General features: G+C 39.9%; 2 protein-coding genes across 11 annotated transcripts in view; both read left to right on the top strand.

Moving 5' to 3' along the window:
- The window catches only part of LIMS1 (LIM zinc finger domain containing 1), a 76,455-nt gene extending 65,575 nt beyond the window's left edge, over positions 1-10,880 (top strand). For 6 of the 7 annotated variants that reach the window (XM_056328684.1, XM_056328687.1, XM_056328683.1 and 3 more), the window contains exons 4-10: positions 1,357-1,477; positions 2,344-2,493; positions 3,681-3,831; positions 4,666-4,758; positions 6,160-6,208; positions 8,466-8,541; positions 9,370-10,880. In XM_056328684.1, the coding sequence (XP_056184659.1) occupies positions 1,357-1,477; positions 2,344-2,493; positions 3,681-3,831; positions 4,666-4,758; positions 6,160-6,208; positions 8,466-8,541; positions 9,370-9,484 (755 nt within the window). In that variant the 3' untranslated portion in view covers positions 9,485-10,880. Of the gene's footprint in view, positions 1-1,356; positions 1,478-2,343; positions 2,494-3,680; positions 3,832-4,665; positions 4,759-6,159; positions 6,209-8,465; positions 8,542-8,789; positions 8,983-9,369 lie in introns of those variants that run through there. The other variant, XM_056328688.1, reaches the window with a different exon arrangement.
- Positions 10,881-13,433: 2,553 nt separating this feature from the next.
- Positions 13,434-26,246, top strand: part of RGPD4 (RANBP2 like and GRIP domain containing 4) — a 34,947-nt gene continuing 22,134 nt past the window's right edge. For all 4 annotated transcript variants that reach the window (XM_056327377.1, XM_056327376.1, XM_056327375.1 and 1 more), the window contains exons 1-16: positions 13,434-13,734; positions 16,121-16,188; positions 16,683-16,794; positions 17,667-17,819; positions 18,625-18,855; positions 19,294-19,439; positions 20,970-21,162; positions 21,858-21,948; positions 22,832-23,041; positions 23,547-23,725; positions 23,819-23,994; positions 24,307-24,430; positions 24,783-24,944; positions 25,203-25,340; positions 25,431-25,577; positions 26,050-26,226. In XM_056327377.1, coding sequence (XP_056183352.1) covers positions 13,660-13,734; positions 16,121-16,188; positions 16,683-16,794; positions 17,667-17,819; positions 18,625-18,855; positions 19,294-19,439; positions 20,970-21,162; positions 21,858-21,948; positions 22,832-23,041; positions 23,547-23,725; positions 23,819-23,994; positions 24,307-24,430; positions 24,783-24,944; positions 25,203-25,340; positions 25,431-25,577; positions 26,050-26,226 — 2,382 coding nt within the window. In that variant the 5' untranslated portion in view covers positions 13,434-13,659. The remainder of the gene's footprint in view (positions 13,735-16,120; positions 16,189-16,682; positions 16,795-17,666; positions 17,820-18,624; positions 18,856-19,293; positions 19,440-20,969; positions 21,163-21,857; positions 21,949-22,831; positions 23,042-23,546; positions 23,726-23,818; positions 23,995-24,306; positions 24,431-24,782; positions 24,945-25,202; positions 25,341-25,430; positions 25,578-26,049; positions 26,227-26,246) is intronic.

Genomic DNA, 26,246 nt, shown 5'->3' with positions numbered 1-26,246 from the left:
TGGCTATTGCTTAAACTGGTCTGGAAGCTCTCGTATTTCTGTAGCACCTCGACAAGTTGCTATGGTTTTCAATTTGATCAGTGAGGCTTTTCCTCATGTGGAGGGAGGGACTGAACACTGAGGGAGAGAGAAGCAGATGTTATGGACCTTTGAATTCAAGGCTGCAGATGTGAACAAGCAGGGGAAGAGGAAGGAATGGGTCCGTGGCCGTTTCTGAGGAGCTATGTTGCCTGGGTAGGATTTCTCCTACCCAGCTGGCATAGCTCCCACTTCTGCCCTGGCTGCTTGTAGTGCCAGCTCCCTCAAAACCTCATCAAGGTCCTGTGCAGAGCTGGGCTTTGTCACTGCCTGGATTTAGTAAGCACAGCCAGAATCGATGGGGCTGTTGTCAGCGATGTGGCCTCGAGCATTCCTGACATTTCTGGAGTCCATTGGGTTTTGTTCTTGAAAAGCTATGACTTCATGGGAACACCAGTTATTGTCTGCACTGGTTACCTGCCCGACCGCTCTCCTTTGGCAGCTGTTGGAGTTGTACATTCTCCAAAGCCAGGACTCAGCCCCTCACGGCACCGGGAAGCTGAGCTTCCAGCACATTTGAAGCAGAGCCTTTGCACTGCTCAGGGGCCTTGGCCACAACGTCCGCATAGAGAACAACTAAACCGTGTGTGTGCTGGACGCTCCGCTGCCTGCCCCGCACAGTCACACCATGCATGCAGTAGTTCTCCTGCTTTTTTTTTAATGACTCACAGGACAGGACCGCTTGTGGTAGGTCAGAAGTTGTGTGCGTTGGACTGACTGACCTGCTGCTTCACTGCAGCTTTGTGTTCTGACTCCACGGGAGGGTTTTTTTAGGAGGTCCACAGCCACGCAAGCTCAGTTCTGCGTGCTTTGAATATAGAGCCCCTTCAAGGCTTGGTCCTAGTGGAGTAGAAACCACTACTGTGTACATTGCAAAATAAAATTGTCATCTTAAAGAAAAGGAGGAGAAAGATGATTAGGACACAAGAAAGCTGTATTAAATAAACAGCTTGAGAACAGAGAAGTAAAACCAGGGAGGGGACTTAAAAAGGATGGTTACAGAGAGAAGGTGGACTGTGTATCTAGAAGGGCTTGTATGTAAAGAACAGAAGGTCCTCCACTAGCAAGGACATTTTCTCCTGACCCCTAGCAAAAAAAACCTGAAACAAACCCACATTCCAGAGTTTAGAACCAGAGCAGTGATACTGAAAGCCATGTATCATGCCAGATTTGGGGGGGAGAGAGAGGATGATGATGTCATTGTAGCAATTTGGTTGTGGGTTGCTTTTAACTTTGCCTAGCATGGTATTTTACATCCTGGTGCTGTGTTTCTTACAGGTGAGTTCATTATTGGTCGTGTTATTAAAGCTATGAACAATAGCTGGCATCCAGAGTGCTTCTGCTGTGATATCTGCCAACAAGTACTGGCTGATATTGGATTTGTCAAGAATGCTGGCAGGTAGGTCTTCACCCTTCGGTTAACTGATCATGAATAAAATGAACTAAGAGGGGGTACTGAGAGGTTTTGGTTCCTGAAGTTTTCCAGCTGAGGTGGAACAACTGAAGCACCTTCTGTAGTGAAAAGGTCTAAGAGTGCATCACAAAACGAAGAATGAGTATTTTAAACATACACTTAATATAATTATTATAATTATTTTATATTATTCTATGTAATTATAATATAATTAATATATTAACAGTTTACCTACTTCAACACCAGGTTTCTTGGTAAACATGTTCTCTACCCGGTGACGTTTTGGGGCCATTGGAAAACATAATAGGAGAGAAAACATTCAGACACAGAAGCACTGTCTTAATTTTTTTAATAGAAATTTTTACTTTCTTTTTCCAACTTGGCTTTCCAATTTTGGTTTAATTTAGCACCTTATTTATTAATAAGTGCTTTAAGTTCAGTGGGATTCCTCACAGAGTAGGATATTTTTACCAGCTGTGATCAGAAGAATGTTTTACAAGTGGATTCTATGGCCATTGGCTCCATATGTATAATATGATATACAGTGTTACCTGCAGAATTAGGACCTGTGTGCTCGTCCAGCTTCTAAACTGAATTTCTAAGATTTTGGGAGTAAAACACAGCTTAAGCTCAAATAAGCTGAAGAAACAATACTGCTGTGGTGACAGAAAATAAAATTATCATCCTGCCTCTTCTAATCTTGGGTTGCCTAGCAAGGAAATTGTTTTAAAGACTTACTTTCCGTCCAAATAGGGCTCATTGAAATGAGGTTCTAATAGATTTTTTGGTTTATATTTTGCACTGTGGTACCTGATACCAGTACTTACCTCTCTTTTTTTATGCTGTTTCAGACATCTCTGCCGTCCTTGCCATAACAGGGAAAAAGCCAGAGGCCTGGGAAAGTACATTTGCCAGAAGTGTCATGCCATTATTGATGAACAGCCTCTCATATTCAAAAATGATCCTTATCACCCTGATCATTTCAACTGTGCAAACTGCGGGTAACTTGAGTTCTGCAAAGGAAAACAGGAAAATGCTGGGTTTATTTGTTTCATCAATTTACATCTTAAAATGAAAACCCGTCCTGTACAGCTGGCAAGACGGGTGGGGTTTTAGGTGCCGTGCAGCCAGATGTGTGTTACTGCTTTTGGGATGGTTTGAGTTCAAACAGCAGCTGACCTGTTGGGGAGTAAAGATTGGGCTCTGCAGGACAAGATGGTACCTTACAAAATATCAAGTATGGACCCAGATAACAGTTTCTGTAGCAGTGAAATGATACTTTGTTATTCTGCTACTAGAGGAAGAAAAATGGTCCTCCTTGGCTGCTTGAGCTACCTTCTTGCCTATGTTACTTCTTTTTAGTTGAGTGGCATGCAAAAAGAGACTGTTCTCTCCTTCTGAAGCCTATGTTTTTTCTTAGCAGCTTTCTCCCACCTCATTTTGTCAGCTTCTGCAACTACAGTACATGAAGCTGCACATTTCTACATCCTGCACGGATGCACAGAACATGAATCATTGTAGGATATAGTGTGGATTCTTAGTTTTTTATTTCTGGTGCAAAGGAAGCTACCATTTCAGAGCCGTAACAAACGCTGATTTGAATAACAACATGTAATGTTATGTCAGCGGCAACCAGTTAAAAGTATTAGTGAGTGCAGTCATTTTTAAAGTTTAGCTGGTCTCAGTATTTTAGCCATGCAAAAAAAAAGTAGAGTATGTGAGATTCCTCAGTTGGCAGTGAATAAACATAGCTAGCTCCTGTGAGTCCATAGTTTTCTTTCTCTGAAGTTTGGTACAACAAGGAAAATGTACCTAGACGTAGAGGACTACGTTTTAGTTTCAGTCATGCAAATCTAAAATAAACTGGTGATGTGAGTGCCAGAATATAAACCAAATATGTCTAGAGCTTGCATACAGTCATTCGTGCTACGTAACCAGAACGCAGAATGACAATAGCTCAGTAGCTGTTTTCAGAGGGACTTAGTGCATCTTGCTTAGCAGCCTGTTCTCAGTTCACTGTGATCAGATATGTTGAACTATGTCATATTTGATGCAGCTACATTACTGCAGTACAAATGCAATTTCTAAAATAAATGCCAAAAAATATTTTTTTCTTTTCAGAAACTCTCAAGAGTTGACATTATTCAGTGCCTTTATTCATGCTCTCAATTCATTAACTTCTGAACAGGAAGGAACTTACTGCTGATGCTCGTGAGTTGAAGGGAGAATTATACTGCTTACCCTGCCATGACAAAATGGGTGTCCCCATCTGTGGGGCATGTAGAAGACCAATTGAAGGCCGTGTGGTGAATGCTATGGGCAAACAATGGCATGTGGAGGTAAAATCAGATGAAACATATTGCCTTATACAGATGTAAACATTAACATACTTGTCTGTGATTTTGTTGATCAATTTCAATGAAAGGATTAGCAAAGTATGCTTTTTTTATTAAATCATTAAATATCTTCTGCTAATCCTGTCTTCAACCTTATTGTGACTGGTCTTCCACTGTGAAATAGGAGTTACATCTTACCTTACAGAGAGCTTTGACTGTGAAACTAAGATCAGTAATCAAAGGAGGCACTGTGAGGTCCTTACAAAATAAGATTTCAGAGTGCAAAGCAGTACCTCTGGAAAGGCAGTAAAATTCAGTGGCAACCATAATGTTACTGAGCATCGTAATACCCTTAGGTCTTCCGAAGTCACCTGCCGTGTAAATCTCTCTAAAGCACTTTGTGTGAGAGTTCATATTTGAAGGCCACGTGCAAGATGTAGTTCCACATCTTCCATTTAAGTTAGAAAGATAAACAGTTTATTCCTCCTGTTGTTCTGAAAATCTCTTCCAGCAAATGCTTTCTTCACAAGAGTATAATAATGGTGCAGATTACTTAATATCTCTTCACTCTGATCATTGATAACATATGAGAATCAATTCATTTGTTTTGGGGTGGGGGTGGTAACTTTTGGATCGAAATGTTGAAGACATTAAAAGGAACATTATTTTATGGTCTAAATGTAGAAACAAAATAGTTTTAACTCTCCTTTTCAAGATGGCAGAGCTATCTCAGTAGACTTCAGTCATGTTCAGTACTGGGTTTGGTTGGTTTGCTTTCCAGAAAAAATGCCATTACTTCCAAATAATCCAAAACAATGTATGTAAATTTTTTTGTAGCATTTTGTTTGTGCAAAATGTGAAAAGCCATTCCTGGGTCATCGCCATTACGAGAGAAAAGGCTTGGCGTATTGTGAAACCCACTACAATCAGGTAAGGTTGCATATTTTTAAAAATTGAGTTGATTGGTAAACTCATTAATTGGTTTTATTAGATAGAGATGGAAAACCGTGAATGTTCTTCTGTTTTTTTACAGGCACCTGTGGGTGTAATGTCAGTTAGCAGATGTTCTGTTGCAGTTAATTTGTATAGGTTTCTCCATGCATTGGTCTGGTATTGAGAAAGAAAACTGCAGGTATTTCACAAAGGCTAGCCAGGACAATCACTATTGAGTTGTTCTTCGAGCTTAGTGGTACTTAAATAGAGCTGTTATTTACATGTCTGTGAGACCAGAGCAGCTAATGACACCCAGTCATTCCCAAGAAGCTTAAGATTTGCCACTCAGTAGCTGCAGTTTAGGAGGAGGCCCTAGCGAGTAGCATGTTTTTTTCTACAGCTGCTACTCCAGGATGACCGTCACCATCCAGCTCATTCATTAGGTTGCTGAAGACTGCAAACACCAAATTTGTCAGAGGACACCACCTAGTGACCACTTGCATTTATGTAGGAGTTCTATGTCTTGGTACCATCATCTCTGTCCAGACCCCCTTGATTGCGTAGTCCAGCACCATGATGCGTAGACTTTTTTTATTTGGAAGCCATCTGCATAGTGTCACGTCCACCTCTTCCCTTAAATAAATACAAGAGTAAGGGTTACATTTGGGAGTTGTAAGGCATCTGCTAATTACAGATGGACTCTTTAATTTCTCAGTGATGAAGGGTAGATGATTGAAATGTTGCTGGCATACTTGTGGACAATAAATGCCATGACATTAGTAGCAATAGTGTTGCAGCCGTGATGGGGCAAGCACATATACCAAACGAGCTGTATCTAGAGTAGATGTCTTTTACTAGGTTAACTACTACAGTTAGAAAAAATACGTGACATTTTTGGCACCTCTGAGTTGTTATATCATGGACAAATGTTAAGCCTGGAAATAGAATGAATAATTTTTGGCCTCCGTTTTCCTTTTTTTTTTTTTTTTCTCCAATAAAATAACATTTCTTACAGTTTTTGCCAGAAAGAGCAATATATTGTTCTAGTCATGCATGTAAGTCTAAATGTTAAATTGGCTGATTAGTAATGATGTGTATGTGACACCAACTGCTGTATGTCAACTGTATTTCAAATTCAAAACAAAATCATATTTACAGAGGATCAAACAGGTAAACAAATGTTTTCATCTTTAATATTATAAAGACTTCTTGTGATGAGATGATGCAAAACATACTTGGAAAACCAAACCAGACTTGCCATCAATCTCTTTATTTTACTAAAATAAATAGGAAAGCTACTGTGCCCATCAGCTTAAATACAGTTATTTTGTTAGTCTGAAAAGTTACCCTTGGTAAAGTAATTACATTAAAAATTTGTTACTTTTCTTTCTTCTTCAGCTATTTGGTGATGTTTGTTTCCATTGCAATCGTGTAATTGAGGGAGATGGTAAGCACTTTTCTATTTCCTTAATGTTACTTTCTGATGAAAGATCTCTTTAAAAGTGGAAGTAAGGGAGAAAGGAGCCCCCTGTTGAATCCTTGATTGTTCTCCTTAAAACAAAACCAGCCATTCTCTTGATCAGAAAATTAGGTTAGAGCTGATTAGTCAGAGACCAAATGGCAAGTAAACCTTACAGCAAGTGTTTTATGGTGGTAGAAGACCACCCAGTTGCTGAAGAGACCTGTGGTCAACTGGAAACCCCCTAGTGATGTTCAAAGGCCAGGGATGCTGGGAGATGCACAGAAGGAGCTTCCTGCCCCACCAGCTTCAAAAAGAACACATGCAAGGGTGAGAATGACTGCACAGGCATCTCCTTAAATGAATTTAGGGATCATGAACCAAGAACCAAATTTGAAAAAGTATTTAGATATTGAAAGACATGGGTGGGCACTCTTAAGGTTTTGTTGTTTTTTTTTTAAAGTGCCTAGTTCCCATTATGTCAGTTTGGTTCCTAGAGATATTTACCCATCTATTGCAGGCACCTGTGTTTTGAAAATCTAGGCTGATGATAATGTCACAAAACCAGGAAAGATCATACTTGGATAGATGTGTCCTGCAAAGGCAGAACTGGAAGCAAGTGGTTTAAGTTTGTTTGGGTTTTTATTGCTTGGTTGTTGGTTTGGGGGTTTTGTTTGGGTTTTTGATTTTTTTTCTTTGGGGGGCAGTTGAGTTGGTGGGGGTTTTTCTGACAACCAGCTATGATAAAATGCCAAAAGCAAATTATTCTGCCTGAAATAATGCAACATTATGTGCCTAGTTACCCCTGCCCAAAATAAATACTATAATACCAATGTTAGCCTCACCTAAGCCAAAGCCATTAGCAAAGTGGGCAAGGAAGAAGCCTCTAACATATAAAACCAGACATAAACTAGTCTATAGTCATGTAACTATAGGGTGAGACCTACATTCCAGAGATGTGCTTTCCCAACGTTTTCTGGACTGGACCATACCTGCAGAATGACAATCCAGAACGCTTTAGAGGAAACTGTGTCCTCCTCTTCAGCAATATTCTGCTAGAATGAGCAGAACTGGAACTTGAGGTGAATTAATAAATTCAGCTTTGTCTGATAACTACATCTCTGTATGTTCTGACCTTTCACCATACAATCTGACACCCATGTTGTTTGTTTTGGTCTCTGAACTGAACAGAATATAGTGTAATACAGTAATTTCTTTATTTTCAATGTACATCTTCAGTTGCATTTCTTCTTTTGTTTATGCACACAAATTTGACACTGCCATCACAAATTACGAGTATCCAATATTGTTCTCTCTCTGTCTGATGAAACAAACTTCTGTGGCAGGAGTTTTTCAGGAGAGTGTCTATTGACGGTATTACAGAGGTTGCTTGGGAACGAGGACTTTCATCTGACTGGTATTATTTTGACAAGCAGTGAATTAACTATGCATCTGTGGATGTGCGGACATTCTTGCCCCATAGTGCAGGAAAGAAGCTCTGCGTGACAATTCTCTGGTTCTGTTTGTTGTTGAAAAAATACAGGGGTTTATGAGAAAACCATTGTCCTGCATCCTCTAACTTAGATTAAGAAGAGAGGCAAATTTTGGCAGGAAAAACTGGGAAGGTATATTGAAAGAGAAGAAGAACAGAGAACAGACTGAGATAGTTACTTTCTCTCCAAAGCAAAGAATAAAAATACATCCAAGTTTATCCTGATCAGGTAATTTATCCCATGAGTTCATAATGTTTTTTCACCTTGCTAGTGCTGATTTGCTGGCGATATCCTTACTGCTGGCTTCACATTGTTTTCTTTGGCTGGGCAAGTGCTGCTGGTGGTGATAGTGCAATCTGAACTGGGTCTGAGCAATGAAATGGAATGAAACATAAACACAATTTTGCTGGATTACTCTTCAGCTGAAGATGTTTCCCTGATTAAGTTGGAAACATGGCCTCATAGAACAGCTGCCTGAGGCCAGCATGCTATGAGATGAAGTGGAAGCAAGAAACAGGTGGCTGTTAAATGGGTCTTGTCTCAGAGACAGCTTCATCAATGCTTCACAGTCCTACTGCACTACACCCACATGTGCCTACCTAGTCTTGCCACATTATTGTTATGGTCCTTAATACTTGATACAAGAATCGAATGACTGTTCTTCATGCCTCACAAATGTGAGTTTAAAATTTTTACCTAGCTTTTTTGTTTCTGTAACACTAATGATTTGGTTTTTTCTCTCATCACCCTAGTTGTGTCTGCTCTGAATAAGGCATGGTGTGTGAACTGTTTTGCTTGTTCAACTTGCAACACTAAGTTAACACTCAAGTAAGTTTATCAATGTGTGATCCCTTTAAACCAGATCAGTGGTTATCTTCCATGTGTAGATGTTGCTACAGTGTAACTGCTATGGTATGAAAAACAAATAAGCAGCATTAAGAAATACATGCATATTTCTTCCTCTTGCTCCACTTACTAATTTACATCTCTTTCACCTGTCTGTTCAGGTCTTTCTTCAGTTAGTCTTCTTAACTCTTCTTTTCTGTCCTTTATTTTTTCTGTGTTTAACTCTAAAGGGATAAGTTTGTTGAAATTGACCTAAAACCTGTCTGCAAACACTGTTACGAGAAAATGCCAGATGAATTTAAGCGACGACTTGCCAAACGCGAACGTGAAGCAAGGGATAAAGAGAAGCAGAAAAAGAAAAAGCCAATCTGTTTGTAAACTTTTTTTCCTTCTCACCACCACCTCTACTCCTTTCTTCTTTGGTCAGTGCTAAGGATGCTTCTATTTTAAGTGTTTACATGAATTCATGGCAATCGAAAACAAAATACTTTTCACACAACTGCAACCTGAAATATTAATTTGTTATTCCATTATCTTAGGTTTAGTCTGTTTAGCTCTACAGTTAGGTTTGAAAGGCTTTTTAATTAACACGGTTAATAAATATGGACATTTGGGTACAAACTACATGACTTAACAGGGTATTGTAATTGCTGTCTATAGTGTATAATCTTGTAAAAGTAACTTAATAGATATGTATAAATTGCAGTTGTAATTTTTTTCCTGTGCATCTTTAATAGGATACTTTAAAAAATAGTATTTTCACTATCGCTGCTGCTAAAACTTTTTCTGGTTTTTGCTTTGTCATTTTAGGAATAAATTTGTTGAGTTTGATATGAAACCTGTCTGCAAAAAGTGCTATGAGAAGTTTCCTCTAGAGCTGAAGAAAAGACTGAAGAAACTAGCTGAAACTTTGGGAAGGAAGTAAAGACTTCATCAGCTCTCCCCTTCCTTTGTGAAAATCTTATGTATATTACTTGGGGGAGGAGGGCTGCTTTGAGGCTGCAGTCAGACAACAAATGATGATGTGTGCCATCTATCAAATCAAAATAACTTAAGATTCTCTGTTCTCCCTACACGTATGTTTATTTGTTGATAAACAGACCATAATTCCAAACTAAATTAAATACCAGCTGACAAAAAGGTTTCTGACCCTGATAATGCAGTTGGACTGATGCAGGTGGCCCATTCTGCACAGTAATCTCTGTGGAATTTTACAGCAAGAAAATTTGCTTGTGAATACCTGCAAAAACAAACTGCAAATTTGTCCAACTTTAGGGGCATGTATTTTCATCTATATTAATGGAAGTATTAACCTTCATATTAAGCATGCAGACAAAACTTGCCCAAGTCAAGTGACTTGGGCAAGAAAACAACATACTTTGCCTTGTGGAAAAATTCATGCTTGGATTTCAGGCCAAGTCATTTCATTAAGGAGCCTTGTCTTAGATGGTTTGAAAAGTATCAGATTTCTAAATACAGTCACAGTACAAATGACCTACTTCTGATAGATCATGCTTACATTATGAATCTTTGTACATCAGGCTTAGCATGAAATACTTATATATGTATTCCTATTGCAAGAAATGAGCATACTCAGAACTACTTGAAATTTGCTATATTCCACTCAAGATAACACATTAACTTTTATATATGCTTTTGCATTCTATTTACTTTTTGTGCCTTATTCTGCTGGACCATACATAACAGTGTTCCATTATATATATATATATATTTTTATTTTTTATTTCATATTTTTATGCAGAAACTATATATAAGGTATTTTCAAAGGATAACATACTTTGCCTTAATTAGACAGGATGCAAGAAGTACTTTATTTCAGATGTGCACACCTGAACATAATATTTAGCTTCTAGACTTCATTAATTTTGAGAACAATACTGAAAATATGTATTTCAATTAACTGGCAATATTACTTTTACACCTATGAGTGTAAATATACAGGGTTTGATCCTGCTAGGATCTACTTCTTTAGCCATCCTCAAGAACTGATGAGCTCACAAATCATCAGAATTCCTTAGAACATACATTTAATGTTTTATAGTATTGACTTCTGTCCATACAAATCTGTTTCATTTCTCCCTTTGTCATAGAAAATACAGTTACTTAGGACTTCTTGACGGTACTACATTATGAAGTTTGCAGACACTTTTTTTAATTTTTTTTTTATATTAGTGACTTAAACAGATTTTCTGTAATTAGATCATAGGAAGTAAAATTTTATTTCCTGTTTATGAAAAATTAGTTGCTTTAAAATGTCTGCTTTCCAGTGGCATCAATAAAGGCTATGTTATTACACCTTGTATCACCTCTCATTTAAATGAGTGCTTGAAAAGGGTGGGAAAGCAACTAGGCTCTCTTGGTTCCCTATGCTTTTATGGGTGACTGTATGTAAATACTTACTTATTATCTTGATTTAAAGGAGACATGCTTTTCCTAAATATCCCATTGTAGTTAGTTCTTAGGTTCATGAAAGAAACTGCAGTTTGTTTCATAAAGAACAGCTTGATTCTTCTGGATATTTTCTGAATTGGCATAGTAACTAGGTCTTCCTAAAGAAAATAATCTTGTCTGAGTTTAAAGCATATGCCTTCCTATCAATTTTTTCTCTTTTCCTTTCACTGTAATGAAACTGTCACCTCAAACTTCCAGTTCAGTGCTAGGTAGGGTATTTTTTTACTGTCTTATTCAATTAAATTTATTTATTTATTTCTTAAAAATAATTATTAATTATACTTAATAATTAATAATGTTATTAAATGCCATAACAGCTCAGTAACTGAATGCAACGCTGCCTGTGTTCAAGACTAGAAAAGTTTAAAATCGTTTACATAACTAGCATGGTAGCCCTGTTGGCATTTTGGACTGTGCCATGGATTCAGTTAGACCACACTCAGCAACACTTCCTTTAAGTTGTAGTTCACTTCTAGGTTTTTCACATTACACTGACTGCGTGTCTTTTCCTTCAGTTCTTGTATGCACAGCCTTACTGCTCAAAGAGTCGGGAATGGTCCCTAACCCCGAGGCTAAATGGCAAGACATGGCTCACATCCGCATTGCTTGGGGTTACATCCATCTGCCACAGAGTGGCCTCGTTTGCGCTGTGCAGCCATGGGTCTCCTCCTGACTCTGTGGTAGCCCTGTGTCCCTAACAGGGTTTTTTTGTGTTTCCAAGGTCCTGATGGTGGATGCTGTGCTACGGTTCCCCAAGGCAGCAGTTTGTGTTTTATGAACGTAAATGCACGTATCCCAGACCCCGCAATGTAGCACTGAGAGCATCCAAGGGTACTTGAGGGTTCAAAGCCTGATGAATCATGGCAAAATGTTCACTGGAAGGGACAGGTAGAGATCAGCTAGCCCAACCATCCACTCAAAGCACGTCTAACTTTGAAGTTGGATCAGTATTGAAGGTCTTGCTCAGCCAAGCTGGGAGTATCTCTGCAGAAGGAGATTTTACAGACCTTTGTTGGCAATGTGTTGCAGTGCTTAATCACCCTCATGGTGAATTTTTTTTTATTATTGGAGTTCTGTTTTTAGTGGAAGGGTCCCCAAATCCATGCTGCTCTCTTGGGAACTGTCTTTGGAGGCAACTGTCATTAAAACAAAAACCCTGGACATTGTCATGAAGAGGATTAATTAAAAGCAGTTTTAAAACAGAGCCAGGAAACAAGCTAGCAATTAGGCAGCCTGGACAACTTCACACCTGGTGTTGAAGCTTACTTCCTGGCTGTCAGTATTATAAATATTTTGCATAGCTGCATGTACTTTCCCGAAAGAGGCAGAGTTTTATTATTGTTTTTCTACCCATGACCCCAGGGTACCAGGTCTCTCAGAAAGGCTGTAAGCCTGGTATTTGGGAATGGATGTCTCAGAAGCTTTGCCCCGTTCTGCTGCATGGGATCAGTCATGCATGGGTGAGAGAGATTCCTTCAGAATTCAGAAAGCCCAGCAGATGTAGCCGTAGGGGGAAGAAGCTGAACCTAAAGCCTTTCTCCTGCTGGCAGTGGCAAGTCCCAACAGATAGGCAGCAAGCCAAGCTGAGCAGAGTCGGGTTGCAGGGACAGTGCTAGTCACCTGCAATGCTGCCTAGTGAGCTGCCTTCCTGGTGGTGTGACCACTGGGGACATGCCACTTCCACACGCTTGGGTGAGAAACAGTGACCAGTGCAGGGCACTGGACCTTGCCTGTGTGGAGGCAGTTCCCCCTGCCTCCCCATCAGATGAAGAGCAGGGCCTTCCCCCAGTGCTCTCCTCTGTACCAGCACCAAGGCTTTTATTACTTAGCCCGGCAAGTGCTGGTAACCCCAACTGTAGACACAACATTAAAAAGCACAGAGAAAAAAATACTCTCTTTTTTAGGGAATTTAATCCAGCGCCTGAATAACTCACCATTGATAGAAGAAATAATAGAAGAGGGGTAACTCTTTCTGGGTGTTACAGGTGCTTGTCTCCTTACAGAGCAAGTTGGCTGTGTTTCCACACTTTCCCTGCAAAGACGGCAGGAGCTGTGGGGATGTCGGGGTTTTTTTAAGCGTAGCAGGAATCTTACAGCTGCCAATGGGTTCCTCGAGGCTGAGGACCGGGCGGATTTTTAATGACGTTTCTTCAGAGGCGGCGCCCAGCAGTCTCCCTGTGACGACAGAGTCTGGAACCAGCAGAAGAGACTGGTATCACAGCAACGCCTAGAGCTCCGCACCCGCTGCCCCCGCGCACAGCGCCGCGGAGGCCACGCAGAGGCTCCGCGCCCCGCCACCGGCACGGCCCCCTCAGCGGGGGAAGCGGCGTTCCCGCCCTTGCCCCCCGGCGCAGGCGCGGGGCTGGCGCAGGCGCACAGAGCCCTGCGGCCGCGGGTGCTGGGAGGCGGCCGGGCCTGGTAGGAGGGTGCGGGGCGGCTCTTGCGCACTCGCCCGAGCAGGGCGCTCTGTACGGTTGCGCGGGAACTTGCGTAAGGCGCGGCGGCTGCCGCGTCCCTTCGTCGCTTCCTCCTTCCTTTCCTCCTTCCCCTCTGAAGGCGCCGCGCGAAGGCCGGCTGGGAAGGCTTTCCGCCTGAAGGAAGGCCGGGCGCGGCCCCCGCCGCGGCGCCATGATGAGGCGCACGAAGCCTGAAGTGGAGCGGTACGTCGCCTCCGTGCAGGCCGCCGCGCCTTCCCCCCGAGAGGTGAGTGCTGCCGGTGGCGGGTCCTGACGGGAGGCCGTGGTCTTTCCGCCCATGCCGGTCCCGGGGGGTGATGCGGTTGCTGGCGGCCGCCAGGCCCGGCGCGGCCCGCGGCGGCGCCCGTTGCCGCTGCCGCCTCGCGTGGCGCCCAGCCGGAGGGGTGGCTGGCGTGGGGCGGCAGCGGCGGCCTTCCCTCGGCTGCTGAGCTCAGGGCGGCCTCCCGCGCCGCCGGGAGCCCTCGCCGTGCCGGCCCTGCTGGCGGCGGGGGGCGGCTGCTTTCCGCCCGTGGTGCGGCTCCCCGCGCCGTGCCGGGTGCTGGGGCCGGGTGGGCTTTGCCCTGCCTCGTTCCTCGCGGTGAGAGGAAAAAGGGGTTCTGGTGCCTCTGGGAGTATTTTTGAGTCCATATTTGCGCAGGGTTTCTAGAAGTCGAGTGAGACTGGGGAAGCTGCTGTGAGGAAGGGCATGGGGTTTTGTTTACTGGATGGAGGTGCTCTCCCTTACCAGGAGCAGTGGTTTTCCAGGGCTATGCACCTGCCTGTTACACCCGGTCAGCCCTAGTGTAGTTCTGATGAGCCCACCGCCTCTCGAAGTGTGGAATTCTTCAGTTTTGTGGGAGCATAGTTCCTACGTTTTCTAAGTTTCTCTTTTTAAAAAAAAAAAAAAAAAAAAAAAACAAACCAAAAAGGGAATAATATGTGAGACACATTCAGCTTTCTTTTATGTGCAGCATGATTTAATATTCTTGTTTGTGTGACTGCTTTGTGAAACAATAGTATTAAGAGAGGGAGATCTGGGGGGAAATAATTTTCCTACTGTATATTAGTAACTGGACAGAAGGTTGAGGAACTCTGCATAATTGGTTACCATTTTCCAGATATAATGGAAAATGGTATACAGGTCACAGCAGTCTGATGCAATTCATGGGAGCTATTTAATCCCGAAAGATCCTGTTCTGCTGCTCTGCATTGATTTTTATTGCAGAGGTAGAGTATTCAGCAGTGTGTTCTATAGCGTGAATGCATCAGTGTTCACCATTATGCAGTAGGGTCTTTATGCATGGCCTCCGTACATTGTCATAATCATTTCTCCTTTTCCCAACAGCAAAAAAATTGTCCGGTGACTGTAATTGGCCTGGGTGCTGTTTAGACTAGAAAATGTCAAATACATCACTGCCAGAATCAGAAGTGCTCTTAGATTGTTTTGATGTTCCTGTTGAACTGCACCGGGGGAAAAAAAAAAAAAAAAAAGTAATCCTCTTCTGATGTGCTTAAGGCCAACTGGTGCATATTTAGGGTTGGTTTGTTTGTTAAGTAATGCTTACAGCTAATAGTATTAGTACAGTCAATGGTGGAAATAGTTACTGGTTTTCTTGTGTTGATTTTAAGGGGTGGTGCTTATAAGGCTGCAAAGCATTTATTTTGAGGTTTCTTTTCATCCGTGTTTAAAAAGAGGTGACAAGTGTGACTGCACTCTTGACATTTCAGTATTTCCTTTTTATAACATACTTCAAAAATACGGGCTGAAAACTTGAAGTATTTTAGGAGGCCTGCTTTCATTCTAAACCACTTTGTAAAATTTTGCATAAATAGCAGGATGGGAGGCTAGTAATTCAAGCGTATTCAAAATGTACACACTTGTTTGCAGTCATAGATGTAAGTAATTCTGGTATTTTGTGGTTCACCAGCAAAATCTGGTTTTGAACCGATACTGGGAGTTCAAGCTTTAAATTTGTCTGTTTTACATTTACCTTAAGGTTTTTGCTTGTGACTTTGTACTTTAACTCATTCCTTTCGCTCTTTTTTTTTTTTCCTGTCCATGCTTCTGCCATCTTGCCCTCTGCTTGCCTTCTGTGTATCTTAGGCTGGTAACTTCAGAAATAAACTACTGCATAAGCGTTACCCAAACTGAGAATGACTTGGGTAGAAACTGCTTTTTCATCAAGTATATTTAAAACCATAGTGTCTACACAGCAGGTCTAAAGGGCTTATCTCTCTTGGTTTGCTGGAATTTTTCTTCCCCCTTGCTACATTGCCACAAAAGAGATTAAATGTAGCTCATTTATGACCCCATTCTTCCACTCTCTTTTAATCAGAAATGTTTATGAAATACCACACATAAAGGGCTTGTTGCTTACTTCACTTGTAATCTCTGTTCTGCCTAGTAGCCTTTGCCAGTTATAGGAAAAAAAAACATATTCTTTTCATTCTTAATCTTACACCTTTTGAAACCAAACCCATAAGTATGAGGAGTGGATTTGAACTGATAGCTAGTTGCCAAATTTAGTCGTTCAAAAGTATTATGCATTGCGGAAAGGAATTGTCACAGTGTTGAATTATTTTAAAAGTAACGTACATCTAAAGTATGACTGTCATGTTTTTTTCTCTTTCAGAAATCAATTAAAGGATTCCTTTTTGCTAAGCTGTACTTTGAAATAAAAGAATATGAGCTTGCTAAAAGGTAATGTGTTGGTGTATGTTTGGTTTTCTGTTTTCTAAATGTAAAAGAAAAGCTAAATTAATATGAATTAGACCAGAGAAACCAAGCTCAATATTACGCTGTTTTAAGGTAGTAGTAACTATATGGATATTGAATGCCATTTAAATCTTTATAAAACAGCAGTTTAAAAGAAGCTGGTTATGTAGTACTGAAAAACTTACCTCTTTGAAATGGCTTTTTTTCTCAGTGTATTAGGTAGTTCTTACCATCTGCAAACTACTGCTTTTTTTTTTTTTTTTTTAATTATTCAGTAAACAGAAATGCTTGCTGGCAAGTAAGTAGCATCTGTACATGTAATACAATGTAGCTTCTTACTTTAAGGTACAGACAAAGAATCTAGAACAAAATACATCTGTATTTCCTGTGTGGCAGATTAAGTTATCACTGTAGCTCAGAGTGAGGGAGTATTACTGAAAAATACTGGTCAAGTAAACGACTTTTTTCCCCCTCCATAGGTATATATCTACATACCTCAGTGTACAAGAGAGAGATCCCAAAGCACACAGATTTCTTGGACAGATTTACGAAGCTGAGGATAACATAGAAAAAGCTTTTGGGTGTTACAAGGCAAGTACTACATAGACCTGTAATGTCCTGCTTTATTCCTTTGTAATTGGACTTTTAAAATCCTTCTGTACTGGACATTCTCAAACAACAGAAGAAAACATGTTCCTGGAAAAACTGTAGTATTTGTACACATTTGACAAAGGAAAGCATATGAAGCGTTGCAAAGGAGATTCTTCACTTGCTTCAGTAGTGTATTTTTAAGTTGATTCTTTGTGTTTTGTTCGGGATTTGATCTTTGTGCTATGTGCTGTAAAACTCTTCCCACATCATACGTTGTTTTAGAGTAAGGGTCTGTGACTGTTGTAGAATTCCTCAATGTGGACTGTGATGACAACAGGAATCTAGTTGCTACTAGTGGTGGTGGTGGGTTGTTTGGTTTTCGAGGGGGCAGGGCGGAAGGGAGGGGCAAATCTAGTTTTGATTAGGCAAGCCTATGAATGTCAAATTCCCAACTGGAATGTTATTGTTCTGGTTTTGGGGAGGGAGATGATGAGCTCAGAAGTCTGGTTGCCAACATAACTCCACGAAGTGCTATCACACTTTTTAAAAGTGTGTGTCTTAACTGTTTATTTTTTAGAAGTGTCCACATCTGGCTAGGTGAGTGGACCTTATAGTCCTACTGCCTGCATATGGCAGTAGCTACTCGTAGACACAGATCTCTTATGTGCTTCTGAATTCCAACAGTTGTATCTGGGTGCTGTAAACTACTGGTTGTGTTTAGAAGGTCTTTTCTTAATATAGGCTGTGTTGATAGGTCTAACTAATTTGAATAGCTGGGTCTGTTTGTGGGGGGATAACTCTTTCCTGTTCTATATGGATCATAAGATCAAGGTCGGTTTTTTTCCTTTCTGTGCGTGCGTGGGGAAAACTAGCGTTCTGTGGAGTTGAACCCAACACAGAAAGATCTTGTATTGAAGATTGCGGAGTTACTATGCAGTAATGACATTACTGATGGAAGAGCGAAATACTGGGTTGAGAGAGCAGCTAAACTCTTCCCTGGGAGTCCCGCTGTTTACAGGTTGAAGGTAAGTTCCAAATTACCTCTTTTTTGGCTTAAAAAACCTTTCAGAATCTGACTGAACTGCTTTTTGCATATTATCTTACACAAAACTTTGGCTAAATTGTTTTAGGATCTTTAAATCTGTTAGGTGTGACTTTCTTTGCAGGTTGACACTTCTGTCTAGCTTTCAAGACAGCTGCAGCTATAGGCTTTTATACCCTTTTTAATGTTCCAAGGTTAATCCTCTTCAAAAATGCCAAGAAACTGTGTTAATTGCCACATCAGAGAAGTTAAGACTAGATAAGCACTACTTGACCTTTTTATTGTGTCACTTGCAGGAAGGTAGCAGGCCTGTGAACTCAGACTTCCTTGCTCTGCGCTGCTTTTTTGTTTTTAAATCTGTGTTATGATGGACTCTGCAGAATGTGAGAAATGCTGTAATTCTCAAATACTGTGTAAATGTTTTGTTGTGCGATCTCACTTTTGCACAAGTATATTAATTTTGTGTAGTTAGGCAGCAATCACATTGACGTCTTAAGATGTCTGTTTTTAAGCAAGGTAGTCTGTGGCAGGGTATGCTGTCATTGAACCAAGTGGTTTGACAAGCATTACTTACCATTGGTAAGAGTCAAATTCTTCTGAGGATTTTCTTCTGTGATCACTATCTACATTTTAAAATGTCTATTTCATCGAACTTTATGTAATACCTGAAAGCTATTAAGAGTAATGTAGTCTGTGTAGTGGAGGAAGGAAAAATGTCTGCTACTGTAGATGTTGAAAAGACTTACGTGGGAAATGAAATATTAACATGTTGCCTTCATGCTTAACAGGAGCAGTTATTGGACTGTAAAGGTGAAGATGGATGGAATCAGCTTTTTGACTTGATTCAAGCAGAACTTTATGCAAGACCAGATGATGTCTACATAAACATCAGACTAGTTGCACTTTACCGTTCAAATAATAGATTAAGAGATGCTGTGCTCCATTGTCAGGAGGCAGAGAAGAAAATACCTTTGCAGTCAAGCTTGGAATGGTGTTCCTGTGTTGTAGAGACATTTGAGGTGTTTAATCATGTTTTGATCCTGTGATAGTCTTCCGTATCTTTTTAACTGGTCTGTTTCTCTTAGAGCTGTCAGAGTAATGACACTTTCTCGAGGGATTTAACTCCTTCAAATGCAAGTCTACTGAAACAAAATGGAATTACAAAATACTTCTTGGTTGTTTTTTTTTTAAAATTGGAATTTTCTCCCTAAAATTAAGCCTTATAGAGCTATTGAATTGCTAACTTCAAAAGCTGAGTTAGATACAGCAGTTCCATTAGGGATGAAATTGCTCAGGCAAATATTTCCCTGGAACTTTGCTGCTGAAGAATATGTTAAGGTCTCACCTGTGAAACTGGATTATGCAGTAAATGCTACTAGTATGTTTTGGAGAAGTACTGCCCTTGCCTTCATGGAAGGATGACTGTTCCTTATCCTGTGATGAACTTTCTTCTTTAGGAATATCTGGAATCTTTACAAGACTTGGAGTCTGATAAAAATAATTGGAGAACTATCAAGAAAGATCATCTGCTGGCCTATTCCAGCTTTGTCAAAATGACGCTTTCTTCTAGAGATGTTCAGGAATGCAGAGAGGCACTTGAAAGGTACTCTTTTAACTTTCCTGTAGTATAAAGAAAAAACCACCACCAAACCAACAAACAAAAAACCAACAACTTAAGGAAAAAAAGCACACCGCACAATTCTTTCCTGAGTCACAGAATATCTTAACAGGCTTCTATTTCACTGCTTAACTTGTTTGTGGATGGGACAGAAGTTTCTCTTACTTGCCACTAAGCATGGTTTTTACTGGGTTTAAACCCCAAGCTAACTTTTGATAAGAGATGCAAGCTTTGTTTGAATAGTCAGCACACAGCCATGGAGAGTACTTGTTGATATCCTGGGTCAATTAACTTTGTACATTCTTTCCCTTCAGTAAGAGAGTATTATTCTGTACTTCGGCAATTAACTAATACAGATTTCTCAGACAATTAAAAAAAAAAGCACCCAAAAAAACCCTAAAAAGAAAACCCCAACCCCCAAAACAACTAAAACCCCCAAACCAGCCAAACAAAAATACCAAGCCACCTCTTGTGTGTCAGCTTGTTCCTGCTCATTTTGTTCTAAATTAACACAACTCATACTGGAATAATTAGGAACTTTGGTGTAATTGGGAGGGAGGAAGCCACATGCAGTAAGAATGCTTTCCTTAAGGGAAAACTGGTGGTGTTACAGGGCCAGCTAAGCCAACTGACTTCAAGGCATATCATCTTTGCACACCTAGACTAGTACAGAACAGTTTTCGTAGTCAGTATGTTGTGATCTGTGTCCCTTTCTCTCTGTTTTCCCTTTCTTACTGGCTTTTATTGACTTACCTTTGTTCCTCAGTTATGTGACGGCTGTTAACATTATCTTTTTTTAAATTACATTCCTCAGTCTTGAATGAGTATTTTAAGCAATAGAGATAATGGATGAGGAATACATAATGCCAAAGTATGTTTTATTTTCTTTTTCTCCTCTAACATTGACCAAAACCATCTTGGCTTTTCTGGTGCCATTTTATTAGAGCCTTTCAAAGTGATCACATCTGAAGCATTTCCAGATCATAGCAGTGCTAACAGCCGTTATAGTTTTGTCGTTTAATTCAAAAGTGTGTTTTAACTTTCCTGGAAAGCCTATCCTGAGTGTGGGTTGTATACTAGCCTACAGCTACTCAGATTTCTACAGTACCTTGTATTTTTGAAGAGCCTGTCTAACTGTATTTTTGGCCTTTCTGATAAATGAAGGAAAGGGAAGAACAGAGCAACTGGTGCCTCCTGTATGTCTCTAAATCTGCAGTAGTGAACAAATCTGTCCACATAGTTTGGGAGAGTAGTTCTGAAAGCAGCTGTGCTTATGTGCTGAAAAGGACTGTAAATATCTAGGTAATATTTAGTGTGGTTTACTTCAACAAATTGAGAGCTTTGAGAGTTTGAGACCATTGGTTACTTTCTAGCGCAACTCAGGTTTAAGCAAGAGACAGTACTAACCATTGACTTAAGGAATTACTTGATTCATAGTTAAGGAACATCAGTTGAAAACGTCTGCTATAGCTTTTACCAGGACTTTGTTTAGAATGAGTCTTCTCTGCATTTTAGTTTTGATCGTGCGCTTCAGTCAGTGAAACCATATGTGAATTTGGCTGATGAGTTGTCTCGTACCTATGTGGAAATGAAAGGACAGCTATACATGCATGCTGGAACTTTGCTACTGAAAATGGCCCAACACAATGAGGCACAGTGGAAAGTTGTGTGTGAACTAGCAGCATTGTGTTATCTGATAAGTTTCCAGGTAAGATTTTCAATTTATGCCTTTAGTTGATGCAGCTCTTGAAATGTTCTTGCTGTACGTGTGTTGAACTCCTGTATTGCTGAGATGAACTAGTGTTTGTGTGCCTAAGGAGAGACTCCCTCCTCATGTGCCAAAACCCTACTCTTCCACAGTTCTTTAAAAGGTTTCAAATGACATGTGTAGGGTAAAAGTGTCTTTGCATGTTTCACTTGTCAGAGTAACCTGACTCTTAAATGTTAGTGACTTTATTTTCTACACTATATTCCGTTTTAATACCACTGAACACATGTTAGGAATTAGGCTTATTGCTGTAGGGGGAAAAGGGGATGAACTGAATAGTTACCATATATTTGTTGTGTACACGGCAAAGCTAAGAAATCAGGTTTAATTCTTTGCCTTGTGAAGTAAAATTGGTTGTGCTGTTTATGCCACCGCTTACCTTCCAGATGTTACTTGCTATTCTGTGCACCTAATGTTACTTAAAATAGCTATAACTGCCGACCTCAGAGTTTTGAGTGGGTTCCCTGCTCCCTCACCGGTCCCCAGATATGTGACATATAGTACCTTCAGAATGCATTATGTATTTTTTTCTTTAGTTTTCCTAATGCTAAAAAGCTTTTCCTAATTCTTAAAACTAGTTTAAAAAATCTGCTTTTATTGTGAAAAAGCTGTAACAATTTTCTCCTTCCTTACAGGTTCCTAAACCAAAGTCAAAACTAATAAAGGGGGATCAAACTGGACAAGATGTGCTAGAAATGTTGGCCTGTGATCGAAAAAGCCAGTCTGGTAATAAAAATAGCTACCTAGTTCCATTTTTAGTGTTATGGATAGTTACTTTAAAGGCTAAGTTGTCTGTGAACACATTCATTATTTTGAAATGTAACGTTAACACTTCAGTATGCAACAAAACCTTCCAGATTCCAACTACATATGTAGAAATAAAACAGTAGTTTGATCCTAGCACCTGAAGGGTTTTTACTCATCTTTAGCATGCTAGTAGAGCATGTTCTTTTTTTTTTTGTTTTGTTTTTTTTGTTGTTGGGTTGTTTGTTTTTTCAAGCGTGGGGGTGTGTTTTCCTAGTTTTTGGTTCTCCAGCACACTAAGATAGAATTAACTTTTATGGTCTTTTAATCTACTGGAAATGTCTTCTGTCTGCTGATACTATTTTGCAAGTATTGTTAGCCCCAAGAGGAAAAGGAAGTATTACTGTTTCCCTGTCTCTTCCATCCTCTTACTTGTTCATCAGCTTTGCTCTTTTTGCTATGCTATAGACAGTTTTTCAGTCTACAAATTCTTGCAGGGCCTTGTCTGGTGTGTTCCTTTGTTATCATCATCAGGTTCAATTGTTTCAGAACAGATTTTGGTAAGACTTCTGTTGGTATGAACAGCTACTTATTATAAGGACAGTTGGAATGCCCCTAGAATAATAATAGTAAGATGGCTTTCTTTTCCTGAAGAACTGGATTTACAAATGCCTTGGGATTGTTGTCACTAAAAGCTTGGAAAGCTTATGTGCTGAAACACTGACCTAATTACAGGGAGAACATAACAATCTACGTTTCATAAAGGGAAATCCTGATTTCCACCCAGACTTCAGTAGCAAGAAAATCCAGTGTATCAAATACTAATGTTCACTGCCTTACGTGAAGTAATGTTTTTGTTTTCTAGGTCATATGCTCCTGAACTTAAGCCATGGCAAGCAGGACTTTTTTAAAGAGATTGTGGAATCATTTGCAAACAAGAGTGGTTCATTTACGTTGTTTGATAGCCTGTTTGAGAGTGGAGCTTCTAGAGAGAGATCTTTTATCGGCACGGATGATATTGGAAATGTCAGTGTACAAGCACCAGTGCAAACGGAACTTAATAAATACGATATTGGTAAGAGAGCTTACTTTCTAAAACACAACATAATTCTCTGTTCCAGAAACTTTTATGAATACTTCATATTGCAACAAGAGACAAATACCTGGAATAGCTGTGCAAAGTTGCCCTAATGTCCTGGGCAAGACTTAGACTTATTGCAAAGTAAAGTGCTTCTTGAATAATTCCTTAAAGATTTTAAAGTAGTAAATGGATTTGATAAAAATAGTTGCCTATTGGACTGAATATGGTGAGGATAGAAGTGAAAGGAAATGTGAGTTGCCCCCTCAGAGGCTTAAGAGGTTGATGGCTTGAACACTCAAGATGAGCTGGCCACTTAATATATTTGGCTAATTTGAAGTTTGAAATCTTTCATAAGTGAATGGAATCTTGATGCTCATTGCTCTGCACAGTGTCTTTGGCTGCTCTGACAGAACGAAATGTGAAACCCAGCTTTGATCGGATACAAGTCTTGCAGTCATGTTGGAAGGTGACATCTGCACCCAACTTTGTTTTTGCATAGGTGCTGTTCGAATGCACAATGGCAGTCTTCAGCACCTTGTGTGGCTTGGCTTGCAGTGGAACTCTATGTCAGTCTTACCACCAATGCGCAAATGGTTAAAACAGCTTTTTCACTTGCCCCAAGAAACATCAAGACTTGAGACAGATGCTCCCGAATCCATTTGCCTGTTGGACCTTGAAGTAAGTAAACTTTGCAAGTTCTTAAACATACTACACAATTGAAGTTTTTTTATATATTTAATACCTTTTATTTATTTATTTTTACAAAAACAGGTATTCCTACTTGGTGTGGTATTCACTAGCAACTTACAATTGCAAGAGAAGTTCAATTCTCACTCTGGTGCACATCAGCCTCAATTTTTACCATTGCCAGTGTGCAAACAGCTCTATACCGAAAAGCAAAGATCCTGGTGGGATGCTGTTCGTACTCTTATTCAGAGAAAAGCAATGTAAGGCTTTTTCAGTTTGGAAATGTTTGACCAAACAGCTAGGCAGCTTCTGCTACAGCAGTTTGAACTGGTCCCAATAGATTCTTGTATAATGAAATTTATGTTTTGACATGTTTTGGACATTGAAGCTTTGTTGTAGTAGGGACTTCTAAAATTAGAATTCTAAAAGTAGAATTTTCATTTCTAACAATGTATTTCTAAACTGGAGGCAAGTTAGGACTAAAACTGTGGGCTGTATTTATCAAGAAAATGGCATGTGAACAGATGAAAAATAGAGAATACTAATTGAGGAATGTTTCTTTTGATACTCAGACCGGGAACAGCAGCAAAACTGAGACTTATTGTACAGCATGGAATAAGTACTCTGCGAACATTGGAGAAGCATGGCCTTCAACCTGCCTTAATTATACACTGGGCAAAAAGCCTGCAAAAAACAGTAAGCTCGTTTTATTCTTATGTATGTAGAAGCTCAGGTATTTTTATCTTATCTTCCAGCTATAAACAGACAGGGGTGGGGGTGGATATGTGGCAATCAGATGAGAATGTATTATTGAGAACTGCTTTTTATTTTGTCAGGTAAATTAGTTGCTCTAGTCACTCTGTAAAGTACTCTGTCTTGAACTGAAGCATTATTTTCTAGCTTAGTGTTACTTAGTTCTTGAGATAAACCGTGGGGGATTTGTCGTGTCAGGTGTTGGAGAAGCACTCTTGAAATTTTTCAAGACGATTAGCATTTTGACTTGAATTTGTTGAAATAACATGTGCTTGTATGCCCTCTTCTTCACCAGGGCATTAGCCTTAACTCTTTCTATGACCAGAAGGAATACATTGGACGAAGTGTTTACTACTGGAAGAAAGTTTTGCCTGTGCTGGAAACTATCAAAAAGAAGAGGAGTATTCCTGAACCTATTGATCCTCTCTTCAAACACTTCCATAGTGTAGACATTCAGGTACAGATCAATTAAGCCAAGGCCGAAATAAGAGGAGGTCTATGTCAAAAACTTACGTAGCTGTGGGATTCTTCTCTGTGTTGTACAACTCTGTTGTTACTACAAAACTTTAACACTATCTATATGATTGGGAGGCACTGAACCACCCTGAGTACCAACTTTGTTTAAAACGTATTTTCTTTGTGTACGTAGGAAAAAAAAACGAGGACCATTGTCATTCTGTTGTTAGGTGTGAGTTGTCTTTCGCTTTCTTTGTAGGCCTTTCAGGTTGCAGCATATGAAGAAGAGGCACATATAGCATTTGCAATGTTGGATGCAGTTGATGGCAAAACTGATGATGCTTTATTAGCATTTGAAGCTATTAAGAATGTGGTTTCATACTGGAATCTTGCTGTGGTAAGTTCATGAGTTTGATTACCCTGAAATGCTTTGCTTTATTCAGTTGTCTTCTGATAGATCCTAACTAATCTGTATCCTGTTCTTTAGATCTTCCAAAGAAAGGCAGAAGAGATTGAAAATGATGCCATGCTGCCAGAAGAGCAAGAAGAACACAAAACCTATCTTCTTAAAAGCAAGCATTATCTAATGAAGATCATTGAGGAAGGCTCCTCAGACACCTCAGTAACTGAGAAAGTAATTCAGTCTTGCTTTAAAAACTGGTTTTAAAGAGATGCAGTGGTTTTGGTTACTCTTTCAAAACTGCACATATGTTAGCTTTTTTAGGCCAGTCTTTGCATTAAGGCAAGTTAAACTTATTTTTTGCTCAAGATAAATAACCTGCTTAATACTGGTCGATTGATAAACTGGGTAACTTCTGTAACCTACCAGATCATGCAGTATTCAGGCTACTCTGCATGAAAGCTTTAATGTAAGCAAATAGCTTTTGCCACTAGCTTTTTATAGAGGTCAGTAGTTTGAAAAAATGGAATTCATGTTTGTATGAATTGTTTCCTTACACTAATCTTAACAGATTTAGAGCTTTGCTGAAAAAACAGCATTTGTGTAATGATAGCCTTGTGAATTGTTCAGCCAGAATTCTGAATGTAGTCAGTCTTGCTCTGAGGGAGAACTGCAATCATGACTAATGTTTCAAATAACTTCCTAGCTGCCAGTGTCTATTGAAACTGTAAGGGAAATGCTAGATACAGTGATCCAGGAACTTGGTGAGAATGGTGAAGATGGAAGTCCTGCCTTCAGAAATGGTGTGTCTGTAGATTCAGAGATGAAACATTCCGCTCCATCACCAACTAAGTTCTCTCTTTCACCATCTAAGAACTACAAGGTATATTAGCCAGCTGTTAT

The sequence above is a fragment of the Falco biarmicus genome, chromosome 2 (assembly GCF_023638135.1).
Source record: "Falco biarmicus isolate bFalBia1 chromosome 2, bFalBia1.pri, whole genome shotgun sequence".
Classification (NCBI taxonomy): Eukaryota; Metazoa; Chordata; class Aves; order Falconiformes; family Falconidae; genus Falco; species Falco biarmicus.
The sequence above is the reverse complement of the archived record's forward strand: the minus strand, read 5'-3'. Positions and strand labels throughout refer to the sequence as shown.